Genomic DNA, 17,262 nt, shown 5'->3' with positions numbered 1-17,262 from the left:
TGTTGGTTAATTTTTCTATATGAATTGCTCTCATTACAATATCAGTAGAGAACTCATTTGGTCGGAAGGATAAGGAATAACTAATCACATAATTAATTTTAGAATGTGTTTATCTCATGTTTGGTTGGAATAAAATTACGGAATAATTTATCCCAAAATCATAATGTTATTTTTATCCCATGAGACCTTTGTTATAGTTTCATGATCTATGTGAAAATTTACGGATATATTTAAAAAATACATTATTCAATTTGATAGATTGTCCACAAATAGAAAAGAGTTTATCAAACTGCACAATAATCCATTCTTGTGTGTAGCACCTGAGGCCATGCCTCCCAAATGTAAATTTTTTCGCTTAATCATTCAAAGAAACGCCCAACTTGAAGCCAATATAAATTTTCTTTGATACCTAACATAATAAACGAAAGAATCCTTCAATATCCATAAGGTAATCTGAAAATTCTTAGCAACATATTGGTAGTGATATGAAGGCTTATTGAGAAGCCAATGACGAATATTTTAGTGTGCTTTTTACATCTTTACTCACAACAGAGATACACGGCTAAGCATAGTATTTAGTATTTACAAGATCATGTCATGCAAAACTCAGTTTCTCACCCTGGAGAAAGATATAAAGGAGTGCCGTTCATTTATCTTTAAAGTTTTAACCAAGAACTTACATCATCTTGACTCGTTTACAGTTTGAAACAGAGCTCCGAATCCCTCTGCCTGTTACGGAATATGGAGCAGCTGCTGATCGAACAGAAGGCGACTTGTCAATGTATGCATACCTTTCATTACCATTCCAGTATAAAATCACCCGGTTAGTGCAAGCGTGTGACCAGCTATCTCCTGTTTAACAAGAGTTATTAAGAAGCTAATAGGTACAATGCTCAATAGAATAATCTCACCATCTTCGTTTCCCCCAATCTTATCAAAAAGAGAACAATTTTCTTCAGGAATGCGGTGAGTCCGGGGTTAAAATCAGCAACATAGAAGGTATATGTTGTACCAAGTTATATCATTACAAAAGGAGGCTTTGTAATTACCTAATGCAAGAGTCAATTGATATTGGCCGTCTGTATACTTGGTGGTTACTTGATTCAAGAGGATAACCTACACAAATAAATCAAACGTTAATGGATTCATATAATCACAAGTAAAACTATCAAATCATGTACAGAAAGAAAATCACTAAGGAAACGAAGTTATCCTTACTGCCAAAGTATATTTCTTTGCAAGCTTCATCAACTTTAAGGCCATTCCACCCAGTAGTCGGGTTCTAAGGGCCATGTCATCAAAATCTTGACGGAAATGGAATGTAATGCTATCAATAATAACAACCTTAACCTATTAAGAATGAAATTTAAGATATTACATGTTTTAGTAATGGAGATGAATATTCAAAAAGAAAGAGTTACTCTACCCACATCTTTATGCTCTGAAATGAACTTTTCCAAGTAATTTACAACAGCAATTTGCTCTGTGTAACTACAAACGCGAAAATAGAATATGTTCTCAAGGAAATCCTTTGGCTGCATGTTAACTTGACAAGCTTGTAAATCCCTCTTTAAAAATCCATGATATTCCTGCATATCTTCCAAACAAGCTTCAGCAATCTGTAAAGCACGCTCCACCATGAAGCTGCCTTCTGTGTCTACAAAATGCATATAACGCCAAGTGCTTGGATGATTTTTAAAAGAGAAAAGCTACAATTGATGTAAGACGTGAAGAAAAAACAACTCTGTCAGCATGTACCTATATATATTGCCTTGCCTTGAAGACCACCATAATCCATGGGAATTTGAGCGTTCACTGCAAGTTGTATCCTGCATTTTGCAGTGTCTTAACCATTAGAAACCAAAATGAAGCAACTTCTAATACACGGGAAGTACATGTCACAACGACTACCCAAGTTGAGTTTTTCCAATTCCTGGCACCCCGCCTGAAACAAGCAGAAGATAATTTATTAACTTGAAGAAAACTGCAAACATGTTCGTTTTAGAAATGTCAATAAGCAAGAGCGAACACCATATGATGTTGTTAGTCATGAGCAAGTATATGAAAAGGTTAAAACACTAACCAATTTCAGTAACCTCTTTACAACTTATACCCCCACCCAAGATGTCATCCAACTTTGAACAGGATGTTGTGATACGTCCAAGCGATTCCTCCTCGTTTAGCATTTCCCAGGCACTCTGTGCTCCTACCAACAAATGCATAAATAAATTCTTTCCTCTTTGCAAAATATTCAAAGCAGAAAAATGACATAGCATGCTACTGACCTAAACTAAATCATTTGAACAAATGACTTCATAATTGTAAATTAGTGTAAGAAATATCTACATGACTTCTGACAGACAAACCATCAAGTATTCAAAAGGAGAGAGAATACTAGTAATAACATACCATTGACAATAGAGCTAGTTCCATTAGATCTTTCAGATCCCCTCCTTTGTGATGCAACTCTCAAAATCTCGAGCGCCTCATTTTCCGAAATCTTTAGATCTATAACAGATAAAGTAAAAAGAAATGAAATATTATACATATGCATAAAAACACTAATTAGGAATAACATTGGTGTCACTCATTAAACAACACATAATCTGTTATAGTCTACCATCACACTTGATCAAAAACTAGAACCGAAAGAAAATGGAAGACATGAAATTAAACATTTGCAGCTCCAAGTTTATTCTTTTTCCTAATTCACCTCAAAAATGAGTTCCCCTTACATCCAGGGGCAGAACTACGATGGTGGCTATGGGTTCGGCAGAATCCAGTAACCTTGACTCAAACTTTGTATCTGCTATTATACTCAAACTTGGCATCAGCTAATAAGTAAGCACTCCAACTTTGAAAGTGCACATCTACACACCATCATTTGGTCTCAATTGACAATTAAACACTCCAACCCATCCCACTGTGTTTCATGGACACCTGACACTGCTGAGGTGGCACATAAATTTTGGTAGGGTCTAGATGATCATTTTGTAAGTTGAGATGTTCATCTGACACAATGGAGACGAGTTGAGGTGTCCAGATGTGCATACTCAAACAAGTTAAAGTGTCTATTTATGTATTGTGCCTAAAAAGTTTTGAGGTCCGGAAGCCATAAACGAAAAAAACTGGTTCCGCCTCTCCTTAGTTCAGTTAACATTTCATAGCGAAAAGAATAGCACATTTCCAACAGAAGGTTATAAAACCTTTCAAGCATCAATCATACAACTTGGAGCTCAAAATCTGAAGTCTGGCACCTTAACTGGTGATCAAATTAAACATTAATTCAACAAATGAAAACTAGATTCTCCCGAATTCCATTTGTAAGAGCCCAATTCAAAGCGCCTCTCTTTCTCGACACAAATTTCACTACGCGAAAACAAATAAACTAGCCACTTTTAAAACTGATAGCAAATCAATTCAACGACACATTCAAAGCATTAATAGAAATAAATTCGAAAAAAAAATTGATAGAGAGAAGAAGGATACCGCGGGCAATATCGGAATGAGAAATGGAAAAGAGAGAAGAAAGAGAAGTGTAGCCGCCGGAAATCAGCTTCGCTCTCAGCGACGCCGATATCGGAAGACTTGAAACTTCCATCACACGAACTCCACTCTCTGCTTTTCAGGGTTTTCCCGCTCAAAATTGCAGCGTATATAATAAGGAGAAAATGACAAAAAAAAATGGTCACTTATGGTTAATTCAAACTAATTTCTTAAATATATTTTACTTTAGTAATTTTTTTTTAGGGATAATTATTGTTATACACAAAAAAAGAAACTATTTACTATTGAATACGACATTACTTTCATACCTCTCATGTTTAACTATTTTGTGCATTTGATATCATTAGAGCATATAACATACTCTGATGATATCAAAGAGTTTTACTGAAGCACTGTCTTTTCCTTCTTGATACCATCAGAGTATAATATACTCTAATGGTATCAAGAAGAAACTGTTTGATAAATTGCTTGATATCATCAAAATATAATATACTCTGATGATATCATTGAGGAACAAGGGAAGGGGCACTGACATAAATACACGTTTGATACCATGAGAGTATATATATACTCTGATGGTATCAAGAAGAAATTGTTATAATATACTCTGATGGTATCAAAAAGGAGTAGTGGTGCTAACATTAGCATGACATCATGCGCGAAATTAAAAGAAAAAAAGTAGGATAAGAGGCTAAATATTTTGGGTCATGAGTCTATTAAGAGTAAATAGTTTGGATTGGATCCAATTTGGATAAATAGTTTCACAATTGGTCTATTAGGTGTAATTTTTCCATTTTTTTAATCTTATAAATTTATCAAAAGATAAGTAAATGTAGTTGTTTAATTAAATATTTTAATAAATTCCGTTTATCAAAATACTAATATGAAAAAAGAATTAATTAGAAATATATTTAAAAGACTAATTTGAACCATTGCCTCAAATCCAAGAGTCCATTTTTATTATTTTTTAGATATATTACAGAGACGTTTCTACTACATGGAAAAATATTTCCTTTTTCTCATCCCCTTACATTTTCAACCAAATCTAAACAACAGGACCACTTAGAAGATATCAATAATTAATGTGCTACACATGAAATAATTCCAAAGAATAACTTAATATATATGTCTAGTAATGCAAAGAAAAAACACCTTCTGAATTCTATAAAAGATTATATCATTTGAACATGTTTAATTAGAAAAAACGAAAAAGGGTATAAAAAATGTCAAACTGTGCAAAATTAAACATAAATGCTCTTAGCGTAGCAGAATTTTTAAAGTACACGCTAGAAAACTACCAAATGCAGGAGCACTAATATGATGCTACATCAAAATACACAGTTTTTCTCCATAGGCTCATTGCTCTTGAGTTATGGTTCTTTCAAGCATTTATCCTCACCAACTTTCGAATATGATTGAAGTATTCAAATCATGATTCTATGCAAACCACCTTTATAGAATATCTACACGTTTGTGGATGCCCGTTGTAGAAAGTCTTTGAGTTGTTTAAATTGCAGACTGTGACTCTTGCTTGATAGATGCTTTAATGAGAGAGGTAAGTGATGGATGCATCCGTGCTGTTCTCATTGAACGAGCTTCACTTTTTCCTTCAGCATACTCCTCACCGAGTGGCCACCTTGGACGCAAATCAAGCTGATCAAAGGAGCCATGGATCAAAATTGTACGTGGGAAGGAGACTTCAGGGAACAGGAAGTAGAACAACAGAAATTGCATAAAGCAGATCATTTTAACATGTAAGCGTTTATTTTGACAAGCTTAATTTTCAAGGTATGGCTTGTAATACTCAATCAACAAAAGCTATATGACATTATGACCAGTTTGAGAAAAGGGAAGAAAAAGACTAACCACAGCATCTTCTGGTTCATTTGCAGGAGGCGGAGGATCAAATCTGCCCAGACGGAAATGCTCAATGCCAGTCCACGCAACCATTACACCTATTAGAACAGGTCAACGTATTAGAGTGCAATGTCAAGCCATGTGCACTTTTGAGCTAAAACGTTCCCACAAGAGAATCAACCTAGAGGCAGTGCATGTCAATTTACTTGACCTGGTAAGAGACAAGACCTTTCCTCTAAAGTCTTGAAAACTTCAATAAGAAGAAACCGAAGTTCTTGTATGAAAATGAGGCAACATAAGAAGGAGAATTGTCTAACCATTGTCAGTACAAAGGCTTGGAGGGGGGCATACAAGTTTCAGCCCTTTCCTTTTCACAACCTCATCAAGCCGAGCTCTGACATACTTGTTAGATGCAACACCTCCAGACACTACCTGTGAAAGGTAAATTGGACAATTAGCATAATTGACATTGATCTTACAGGATCATGTGAAACTAATACATTAGAGTAACGCCAAGGAGGAAGATGTTAGTCATATAAAATTGCAGTAAACAGAGAACACTGACCAAATGATTTATAGAAGGCTCAATGTTCAAAGCCCACTCAATTGCCCTTTCACACTTTTCCTCCAAATGTAATACAGCAACTCGCTGTGTGAAGCGTTCATTACAATGAAAATGAGATTTAAGAATATGGAAGAGGAATAGGAAACAGATCCATTGATTTGTTAACCAATACTTCTTAATTATAAGCAAATTACGACAAGATCAATCTTCTACAAAAGCTATATACCTGAAAGGAGGCAGCAATATCTGCCCGAGCCTGTCTCTCTTCGTCAGAAGCTGAAGCAAGAGAGATTTCAGCATTGCTGCATAGAACCTACAAAATGTGAATAGCTAGAAGGACGAGGACAATGACAACCAACTGATGTACCATTAAACCTTACGATCATAAGACAAAGCTAAAAGCTACTGTACTCATGCTTTACAGAACACCATACTGAGGTAAAATTGTAGAAAGAGGAAAAAACAAGAGCTTTGACCCAGACAGGTTACCTCACTGGGAATGGAAAATCAATTTCTATAATTCGAAAAAAAAGGGCAGCCCGGTGCACTTAAGCTCCTGCTATGCGCAGGGTCCGGGGAAGGGCCCGACCACAATAATTTCTATAATTCGAAAAGAACCAAAAAAAAACGCAACGGCAATGGTGGTAAAGTTTTAAGATGAAATGAAGTGGAAAAAAGCTGATCAATAACTTTTTTCCCTGATTAATCACATACATTCTTTTTGCTTCAATTGCCAACCTCACTTGCGTCTTCAGACCAGCATATGAGAAGTTGCAATCCTTGTGTTGTTTCATAGGGACCTAAAATTCATTCAAACTTGTAGTCAGTTGACCAAACAATATCACTACTAAAACTCCTTTATAGAGAAAACCCGGAGAGGTATTGCATATAAGTGCAAATGTCTCTGAAGTAACTTACTTTAAATTTGACAGACTTGGCATCTCCTTCTTGAGCTAGCTCCTCTACAGCAGGGCCCCCACTCCTCCTCATATCAAGACCAAGCCATTTTGCTGTTTTGTCATATGCCTCACCAATTGCATCATCAATTGTTGTCCCAAGCTGTATGTAATCTCCAAGATCACGTGCAAGGATTAAAAGATTATGGCCTCCTAAAGGGCATATGAATGAAAGAAAATTCAGTAAGTTATGATATCTAATTCACAGGAAAATACAACTGATCAAAATGTTTTTCATTATGAAAACTACATTTTATGTTGTTGAATGAGAAACATATCCAATAATAAGCATACATTGTCTTAAAGGTTAAACAATTCGGTTTCTTAGCTTTTTAGATGTCAGGTCCCTTAGGAAAAGAAACTAAAAGAAAAAGTACACACGAAGATTATAAATAATATACTTGAATTATATCAACCACAAGATGTTGGATTGTATATATGAGAGATTTTCTCTTACAGGATACTATCGAAGGACTCATAAGCATAACCATGAATAGGATGAGCATCCGGACAAGCATATGAAACACCTTAGACACAAATTAAACTGCCAAAAGATAAGACTCTCTGGGTAGTGGGACGTTCAGTAACAAATCCTGGATCTTTTATTCAAGTGATATTCCAAGGTGAACTGATATAGATAGCACCATAAGATGGATGTGCAATAAGAATTAGCGCAATACTGTATAGCTTGACCATATATCTCTAAAACACAGCAAAAGATAACCCAATATATCTTCAGTAATAGAAATAAAACAGACCTATAAAATTTTAGAAGGTTATCTAACCTGAGACAAGTAGGGCCATAAAAGGAAACTGCAGCTCTCTTTCCAATAGCCTAAAAAGAGAAAATATTAGTTCCAGGTGGTATAGTACACTGAGTTTACAAATATCTTGAAGCATACAGTCTTCATAGACACTTTGACATCTTGAAGCATACAGTCTTCATAGACACTTTGACTTGTCTGTAAGCATAAGATAGGCGGGAATTTTAGACACTTTGGCAACTTTCTGTAAGTTTATATAAAAAAGCAATGGTGGGGTTGAGGAGCATTCCATGGGCGACTACATTTTCTCTTATCAGCTTATTCATATTTGAGATTCCAAGTTCAATGAATCATCTGCAATTACTAAATAAAAGAGTTCGAGCAAAAGAAAAGAAAAGGGAAAAGTGCAGTAGAATACAGACAGAAATCTTGATTACCACCTCATACCATGCAGCCAATGATTTGTAATTGACAATCTTTGTTTTTCAAGGAAACAGATAAGAGATCTAAAACAATGTATCCCATGATATATCTAAGGTGACAAGACCTCTATTGCTACAAAGCAAACCATATGTTATCATCTCACTAAAACTGATGATGCCCCTAGAAATAGAACAAAGAAGACAAAAATAAAAGAAGCTATCTGCATTCATATGATTCCCTGACAAAATTTGGCAACCAAATAAATAGTAAAACGTAAAAGCGTTATCAAAGAGGAGATAATTCATCTTACAAGATTATTCCAGCTGAAGTTTTTTCTTTATTTTTATTTGCAGTATTTCGGACAAAGTAATTGAAAGCTATGAAATTCAGAGTCTAACTAACCACGGAATTGGACAAATTCCCAGCAAATTTTTAGCTGTATGCACTGATCTTAATCTACTGATTGCTACTAGCATGAATTACTTAACCTTTACTCCATATTGCTACCTGGCAACCAAAGTGTGAGCTTCCATGTGATGGACACCGACAAGAGGTAAATTATGAGAGCTGGCAACATTTCTTGCTTTCTGCACACCAACTACACATAAATTGAACAAATAAGATACAAGGACCTACACAAGGTTCATTAGTTGTCACAAAATGCATCTGTGTCCCACGTGAATATCCCCAGTGTTAAATTTTCAGATTCATAAGTAGTCGATGTTAAAATTTGACAATCATTAACGAATTAAGAACAATATTCATTCTAAAAAAATAGGCACATTAATTGGTGCAGGGAGGAGAGGAAAAAGAAAAAGAAAAAAAAAAGAAACAAAAACAATGATCAACCCTCCCAAAGGAAAAATTCAAACAAACCAAAAGAAGAAAAGAAAGAAAGACTACTAAAGGAAAGACAGAATAAAACTTACTTCGCAGACAAAGGCTTAAACCAGGACCAATCGTGACAGCAACTGCAGTTAGATCCTTCCCAGTCAGATTAGCTTTATCTAGCGCTTCTTGTACCACCTGAAGGAAATTGGTATTATAAGTCAAATTGTAACAAGGACGGAATTTGAGGCAGGGTCCTTTGGAATGACATCCACCTTGCTCCTTGAGACAACAACGGAAGCCTCAGAAAAACAAAACCAAAAAGATACTTGAAAATTTTCTATTATGGAATCATAGTCTATTAATTAGAATTATGATTAAGAGTATCTATTAACTATACTCTAAAGGATATAGATCATCAATTCATTGAATTAATCCGTGACATACAATATCAGAAAAAGAAGAGAATTTTACATTATCACTTTTTTCCTTGCTGGTAGACACCCCAGTGATTTTCCAGTTCATTAGGGAGTGTTTTTTGGAGTAGGGATAATAGGGTATCCTTCTTTAATCATTTTGCCAAGAAGTTGATAAACTTAGCAAAAGATGATCGAACAAGTAAAGCCACGAGAGGACATCTTTAAATCTAAAGCAAAAATAAGCCCAGACCAGAACTTCTCTCTTCTTGCCAGTGTATCATAATCAAATATGGCGGAAAAAGGAAAAAAGTTCAGAGAGAGAGAGAGAGACTTTCAAGTACAGGAGAGACCCCGAGGTAAGCTTTTTCGCGAGATTTTATCATATTTTTCAGTACCTATACAAGTTGAGCTTTTTGATTGTGTGCTGTCTTTGTTTGAGGCTCTGAGAAATGATAGTTTCTCAGTAAGGGATAGGCCAATTGGGTGGAGACTGTTTATCCAACTTGTGCGGACTTCTCTTGGATAGTGGTGGCAGCATCTAAGAGCAGATTTTCCTTGGGATATTTAGTTGATTATTAGGTAAAAATTAGCAGTAGACACATTTCCTTAAAAAAATAATTGATAGTATGGTGTTTAATAAACACTTATCTGTTAAGTTCATGTCACTACTATGAAGCATGGTCTGGATCCTGGAGGAGATCCTTAAGAGGGACTAATTCCAGGGAATTTAATAATACTTTAAAAATCCCTTTCATGATATATCTAGGAAAACTGCAAAAATAATCAAAAGAAGCCAATTCAAATTTCTGTTGTCTAGTGAAAAGTGAGGTAGTACAGAAGGGTCGAAAGGGAACCTTATCTGCACAAACAGAAATATAGAACATTACTAAAGAGGACACAAAATCATGATTCCCAAAGGAATTGTTCAAATTGGTTTAGTGAAACATCTAGCATGTGAAATCAAACAAATTACTTGGTCAAAGTTCATTGACATTTTAAAACCTGATAATGCTGATGTTTAGCAAGAAGTTGATTACTTTGCAAATTGATGTATTCTCAATCATCTTATTAAAAAAAAAAATTAACATGCAGGATTATGGTATAACACCTAAAAGAGATGTGCACTTGATACTATCGTAACACTTTCCACCAGTGATCAACAGTTTCCAAGTTCTTGAAACAAAGTACTTCAGGGTTGACAGCATATACCTGATCAATCACCAGTGCATGTGCTTCCTCTGCCATCTTAGGAGCAACTCCTCCATATCGAGCAAGCAGTTCTGCCTTGATGAAATACGGAACCTCAAGATTAGGAAAAAGACCACATAATGTGGGCACACAAAAATAGTATAATCTGGATAACTTCTCGAAGTTACTATTCTTTAGAGCATTGAGAAATTCCCTGAGCAATTGGAATGAAGAAAGAGCTGTGGCGTGAACAGACATCAAAGTATGCAGTATAAGAATATAAAAGAAAGCTACTTGGTATCACTTCAGATATTATGTTGACTACTCTGCAATGCATAGGAATACATCAACCTCCAAGTGCCTTTCACAAACAAAACATCCCCATTAATATCCTCCTTCTGCTATTTGCGATATAAGCATCTATCACACTATCTGCCTGATTTCCTACATAAAGTTCCAGAGCTAATATTTTATGTATTCATTTGTAGATCATACTATAGCCAAAAAGAGTGTGCAGATCATCACACTAAGCTTGTATTACAGTAGTGATCTGTGAAGCCCAAGGTTAGCCTGGCTGCATCACCAATAAATCACAGGTACCTGCAGATCATTCTTGCTTAAAACATTTATCACCCTTTCGAACTCAAATTTTTTTTGTCTTAGAAGAGTTAGTTGATACTACAATGTATCTGTTTAGTCTTATTTGATGCCACGGCAGTTCCAATAAAGACATGATCCTTGAAAATACTGGCATTTGGCACATTGGCCGAATTATTAGCTTTTCAGCTATAATATCAACCAAGACATAGTGGGATATCTTTTATTTACCTTTTTTGTTCCTCCCCACATCCCTCCTGTTCCATGAGATGAAAAGTCTGCTCCACATTTCCTTACAGAATGATGCTTAAATATGTTAATCTTTGAGATACTGCTTTGCTGTTGGATTTGCCTCTTAAGTATAACTTGCAAGATTTTCCCAGACTTCGACAAAAGCACCAAATACTTGTATGGGTCAAATAACAGTTTTGGCATCCTAGTGTATCAGAAGGTGACACGTGAAAGTCAAGGTCCAGTCAAGTCTAGCTCAGCAGCGTTCATGCCAGGCACGGCTGCGGCTCAGTAAGATGATTCTTATCCATCAAAGGTCTGGGGCAATGAAGTATGCTTGCCTAGCTCCGGAGCAATAAGTTCGGAGGTGGAATTCATCAGTCTCTGGAACAGAATAAAGCTTGCCAGTAACTGTTCCCTGAGTATTCGGGATTCTCTCCAACAGACAACGTAACGGTTTCAATGTACAAATAATGTTCATTTATGAGGGACGGAACATGTGCAAGATGTAACCTAGGTCTAGGTTATAAATATATTCCTTCCCTTCACTTGTAACCCATCTGATATGTATCACAATAGCTCTTATTGCACAGTGAATCGTAACTCAAGCTCTCAAGCTCTTGTTTTCCCAGTGACAGTGACATTGCCAGATGATTACACCGGAAGACAGCTTAACAAGATTCATTCTCTCTCTTTTACTCGTTGTTTCACTGTTTACTATTTCACCTTGTTACTTTAATTATACTCATTAGCAAGTAATTTAGCACCAAAAACATAGTATTTGGTCACTATAATGTGTGTGCTGCGCCATTGAACCACTAAAACCAATTCAATTGTTATCCTAAGTCACTGATTTAGGGGTAAACACTACTTGTATCTTTATATGTATAAATAGGAAAGTGAATAGAAACCGTGCAGACGAGCAAACAATATGGAACATGTCATTTGTCATTCTAGACAGACCCCAATGTCCAACTACTTACATAATGTTGCAAAAATAATTGAGTAAACAAAACTCCAACAAAACCAATGTAATATAGACAAGACTAAGTGTCCAACAAATTAACATGGAGTAGTCATTAACTTAACTGAACAAGGCAATTCTCCAAACTTTCTGTAACAATATAAATATATATAGAGTACCTGAGAAGAGATAACTTGGCTGAGAATTTCACCATTGCTATTTACCTACAAAAGGAGATACAAAGCTGGAAAAAAAACAAAACTTTACAGCAGCTTCAACACCCCACCCCACGCTCCCCCCAAAAAAGAAGGAGAAAAACAGCCCCACAAACAGGGGCGGAGCTAGAACATGAGTTGGGTCAAATCCAAATAGCTTTAGTTTAAATCCTGTATTCTTTTATTTTCTTTTTTCTTTTCCCACCCAACAGCAGGATCAATAGTGTTTCCACTTAGGTGGAGATGTTCAACCACTTAGCGCAGGCTCACTTGTTCTCCTAGGAAAAATTCATTAAATATGTAAAAAGAAAAAATACTAACACCTAATGTCCCTGTACTTGAATTTAGTATTTAAATTTTGGCTCCGCCTCAGTCCGACAAAATGAATTCGAAAGAAACTACCAAAACATTTTAAAAAGAAGTTACCACAGCGGCAGCGGTATCATCACAGCTGGTTTCAATGCCTAAAACAACTAAATTCTCATTAGAAGCTGAAGTAGAACAACGAGCTGAAAACCATTTGGGTTTCACTGCTTTATCATGCAATTGCAATTTCCTTGTCGCAATTGCAATTGAGGGTCTCCATAGACGGGAAATTGGTGAAGACAAATTGGGTAATAAGGAAACCATTTCCAGAGTAGCAAAGGGAGGATGGATGAGGGCTAAGGGCTTTACTAAAAAAAAGGTAATGTTATATGTTTAAATAAATTCGAGTCAGCTTTGATACACTTTCAGAGGTATTTACTAAACAGTGCATTTGTGCACCAGCTAATGGTAAGATTTGCATATATTATAATCTCTTCATATCTTTATGGAATTTACTTGATATATTATTATTGTTATTGTTGAGTATAGAGTTACCTATATCTCAAGCATCCAATGAATTGAAATGAGAGTAAAAAATAAAATAGGACTTATTATTCCTACCCTTTACTAAATTCTCCCTCGCTTACCACCATGAACAAGATCTTTCCCGATTAATTGATTTTTCATTATTTAATAAGAAAGATGAAAATTTTATTATTGTATTTCCTTTTTTCATTTGGATCCTATCAACTTGAAGAGTGTCTAGATTAAGACACTTCTCGTATTCGGACTATCAAGATCGGCTAAATGAGAGTGTGGCTGACATGGTAAAAGAACAAATTAGCCACACTTTTTTGGATCCCTTTTTTTACAAGCTTTAATTCCACTTCTAGCGGGACACACTTTCAAAGTGACTCTCGATGGGAGAATCCAGGCTATTTAGGAAGAATCGCAGCAATTCCCTAATCCTAACGCATACTTGGTCACCTGATGCTATGGAGGGTTCCACTCCAGTATCCGTTTTGATTCATGCAGCTACTATGATAACACCTGGCGTTTTCATGATAGTAAGGTGCTCCCCTTTATTTGAATACCCACCTACGGCTTTGATTGTTATTACTTTTGCAGGAGCTATTACGTCATTCCTTGCGACAACAACTAGAATATTACAGAATGATCTAAAGAGGGTCATAGCTTAGAGAGGCGGTAGTTTACCCTACGGTGGATATCAACCACAAATGAGTTCCTTTCGGCAGCCGATTGTCCATTTGCTTTCACAAACTTACGTCATGAAAATTCGTCAATGAATAGCCTTTTGTACTTATGATCGTGATTGTTTTAACTATTGAATTGAGTTTATGGGGACTCAATGTTTTAGTTGTTGTTAAATTGTGTCTATCTTTCATAATTGTTTTAACAGTTGGATTGAGTTTATAGGAACTCAATGCTTTAGTTATTTTTTTTTAAACGATGTTTCTATTTATCATGATGTTATTTGTTTAAGGTGGGTGATGAACAAATCCTTGTAGTGTGAATGTTTGTTAATGTTAAGATAATGGGGAAAATTCTTAAGTGTGTGACTGGTCATGATTGTCTAGTATTTTTAGAACCTAGTTGATAATGGGTATAAAGGTTATTAATTTGACATGACTAATGTTGTCGGATTGAGGTGATGAGTTATGTATTCATATGAGTTGATCTTAATAAATGAACGGGGTTAATAAAAAGACAATGTGTTGCTATGGTTGTGATTGTGAATTTCTTGAACTTGTCGTTTCCTCATTATTGTGTGAACATGTCGAATTGTATTTTATTCTTGGACACTGTGATGAGATGGAGAGTATGATGCCGAGGTCATTCCTGACAAATGTGACTGATGCTCGATTATTGATTGTGAATGAGCATCCTTGCATACTTTTTTGTGGTGGATTGATTCATGTGTTTGATTCGTGAGATACTTTGTGGTTATTTCTCTTTGAGTGGGGATAAGTGCCCAGGTAAGTTCCCCTTAGTATGAGAGTTGATAAGATTTCAGTTAGAATAGATTCCAATAAACTTTATGAATTGAGCGTTTTAGAAATATTTAGTATCTCGAAGTGTAGCGTTTGAAAAGATTAAGGTGGTATCATGATATGTGAGGGGCATAGTAACCCATAGAAACTTTCAAATGAAATTTGGATTAATAAAACTCTAGATATAGAGTTTGACAAAAAAAAAGAGGGATTAGTCCAAGATGTGATGATCCCTAAGTTCTAATAGTGTCTTATCATTAGTTTTGAAAAGCTCTTAGATCGACTCATGCCCTCTCCTCTATGTTGTTGTTCGGGGGCGAACGAGGAGTAAATTGATATCTATTGTAGTGACCTATTCCATCATTACTAAAAATATCTGCGGTAAATGTATACAAATCTCATTCGTCATATGACTAGGATCAATTTCTTGGTATATGAATGCATTAGTTGTGAATTAAGATCGTACAATGCCCCTAGCACAAATTTAAGTTGAAAGTGTTTTTCCGATCTAGTTTTGGACTTGAGTTTAAACTAGAGTCAACTTCAAATAACTATATATATCAGCCTATAATGAATTAGGTGACCCATTACATATGAAATTAAAGGTCTATAAGTCTTCTTCCCAACGCCATCGAATTTGCCTCATTTAGAGTTCGATGTAAAAAATTGTGTCTATTTTACTGAGCACTGTCCGTGTTGGACCGCCATAGCTGGATTTAGGCCGCCAGAGCGGGATCCGATGGGTCAGAAGCTAAAAAAGGCATCTTTTTATTATCTCATTCTTCTTCTAAGTTCCAAAATAGATGACGTTATCCTAGAAACCCCCAAGAAGCTGTTTTAGGCTTGGAGAGAAGGGATGAAGAGATTCCTAGCGCAAGAAAGGCTACAACCCACAGATTTCAGGCCCGTCTCCATAGTTTTTCCTTTCAGAAGTCAAGGATCGTTCTTCAATCCTTCTACAACTGTTTGGAAACCAGGTAGGCTAGATTTTTCTAATTAAGTAGTTGTAAATATATTCCCACGCATTCTATATTGTAGTTGATGGGAAATTTCATGCTTAAGCCTTCGGGCACGGAGTCTGAATGATTAAATGATGGTCAATTATTATTTAGAGTGAGAATGTATGTTGTGAGTCATGATTATTATGTGACTAGTGATAAAGGACCAATCTTTGAATGTTAATCTTGGTGAAAACTGTTTAGAAGGCCAATGATCCTTGCGGGATTAAATGTAGACAACTGCTGGGTTGTTAGGAGATCTTGAGATCTGTGGGTTATGAGTTATTGGTGTATATAAAGGGATGTGATTATATCGATAATTGTATGGGTTTATGCTGATTATTCCTTGTGAATTACTTGAGTAATGTGAATAATGAAATAAAAGGGTGAATGAATGACTTAGTGTTGCTAAATCCCATGCCATGAACCTATTTGATTACCTATGGTTGTAGGTTATAGTTTAGTCTATATCATAGAGAGACCCTTAATAATGACTGAGTAATGTTGTGATATTTATCATACATTTAACTATTGTGGTTGGATGATTGATATATTATTGTGATGGGTCTGCAATTCCAAGACGATGAAATTCATAATCTTGAAATTTCTCTACCTAAAATGATGCCTTGAATAAGGAAGGTTTGATGAAATATTGTTAATGAAGGGAAAGGTGGAATGAAACTAATGAAATGACTAACTATGAACAATTGCATACAATGAACCTATTATTTGATTATGCAAGTATGTGAACTATTCGTTGTGGACTGTATTTGTATTTGTGATTGTGACATTAGATTGGATGTCACGTTTCGACACATATATTGAATCGGATGTCACGTTCCAACATGTATTAATATTGGATCGGGTGTCACCCTGACACACTAGCAGTTTGGGTATAGGTTCCATGAGAGAACCATTATGTGACTATCATCTGTGAATTGATATTGACTATATGTGTGATGATAGAATGAAACTAATGAAATGACTAATTATGAACAATTGCATGCAATGAACCTATTACTTGATTGTGCAAGTATGTGAACTATTTGTTGTGGACTGTGATTGTGTTTGTGATTATAACATTGGATCGGGTATGATATTTCGACACATATATTGGATCGAGTGTCATGCTTTGACATATTTATTAGATCGGGTGTCACGTTCCGACACGTACTAACTATTGGATCAGGTGTCACATCGACACACTAACAGTTTGGGTTTAGATTCCATGAGGGAACCATTATGTGACTATCATATGTGAATTGATCTTGACTATATGTGTGATGATAGAGAAACTGACCGAATGATAATTGAGCATGTCCATTTTGTGTAATAATTGATATGAAAGGACTGAAGGTCCAAGTGTTATCATGTTCACTATTGTATTTGAGATTTACACTGTGAAACTGTATATTGCTCTTAAAATGGTAAA

At 35.6% G+C, this 17,262-nt stretch overlaps 2 protein-coding genes across 3 annotated transcripts; both read right to left on the bottom strand.

The window, feature by feature from the left end:
• Positions 1-394: 394 nt before the first annotated feature.
• On the bottom strand, positions 395-3,659 carry LOC129880760 (DNA repair protein RAD51 homolog 3). The gene is made up of 9 exons (XM_055954942.1): positions 3,490-3,659; positions 2,410-2,508; positions 2,084-2,206; positions 1,912-1,945; positions 1,759-1,829; positions 1,431-1,657; positions 1,219-1,350; positions 1,050-1,116; positions 395-852 (listed from the first exon to the last, which is right to left on the bottom strand). The coding sequence occupies exons 1-9, from the start codon at positions 3,599-3,601 to the stop codon at positions 677-679; spliced, it is 1,041 nt and encodes a 346-aa protein (XP_055810917.1). The 5' UTR covers positions 3,602-3,659; the 3' UTR covers positions 395-676.
• A 981-nt stretch (positions 3,660-4,640) lies between these two features.
• LOC129880757 (probable tRNA N6-adenosine threonylcarbamoyltransferase, mitochondrial) lies at positions 4,641-13,212 on the bottom strand. 2 transcript variants are annotated; one of them, XM_055954939.1, is made up of 13 exons: positions 12,941-13,212; positions 12,479-12,523; positions 10,529-10,603; positions 9,002-9,098; positions 8,580-8,670; positions 7,671-7,720; positions 6,848-7,038; positions 6,644-6,729; positions 6,156-6,231; positions 5,930-6,013; positions 5,682-5,796; positions 5,374-5,462; positions 4,641-5,160 (listed from the first exon to the last, which is right to left on the bottom strand). In XM_055954939.1, the coding sequence occupies exons 1-13, from the start codon at positions 13,142-13,144 to the stop codon at positions 5,014-5,016; spliced, it is 1,350 nt and encodes a 449-aa protein (XP_055810914.1). In that variant the 5' UTR covers positions 13,145-13,212; the 3' UTR covers positions 4,641-5,013. The 2 variants fall into 2 exon arrangements, with proteins under 2 accessions (XP_055810914.1, XP_055810915.1); XM_055954940.1 differs by lacking the exons at positions 12,479-12,523; positions 12,941-13,212 and adding an exon at positions 11,336-11,618 and having other exon boundaries at positions 10,529-10,599.
• Between the last annotated feature and the right edge of the window lie 4,050 nt (positions 13,213-17,262).

Source organism: Solanum dulcamara, chromosome 2 (assembly GCF_947179165.1).
Source record: "Solanum dulcamara chromosome 2, daSolDulc1.2, whole genome shotgun sequence".
NCBI lineage: Eukaryota > Viridiplantae > Streptophyta > Magnoliopsida > Solanales > Solanaceae > Solanum > Solanum dulcamara.
The sequence above is the reverse complement of the archived record's forward strand: the minus strand, read 5'-3'. Positions and strand labels throughout refer to the sequence as shown.

Coding starts and splice junctions, on each gene's coding strand:
- LOC129880760 (XM_055954942.1), bottom strand. CDS start 3,601: ATGGAAGTTTCAAGTCTTCCGATATCGGCGTCGCTGAGAGCGAAGCTG. Junction 2,509..3,489: donor TCATTCCGATATTGCCCGCG/GTATCCTTCTTC, acceptor TATCTGTTATAG/ATCTAAAGATTTCGGAAAAT. Junction 853..1,049: donor TCAATTGACTCTTGCATTAG/GTAATTACAAAG, acceptor CTTGTTAAACAG/GAGATAGCTGGTCACACGCT.
- LOC129880757 (XM_055954939.1), bottom strand. CDS start 13,144: ATGGTTTCCTTATTACCCAATTTGTCTTCACCAATTTCCCGTCTATGG. Junction 9,099..10,528: donor ATGCACTGGTGATTGATCAG/GTATATGCTGTC, acceptor AATTTCCTTCAG/GTGGTACAAGAAGCGCTAGA. Junction 5,161..5,373: donor ATGAACCAGAAGATGCTGTG/GTTAGTCTTTTT, acceptor TCCTTTGATCAG/CTTGATTTGCGTCCAAGGTG.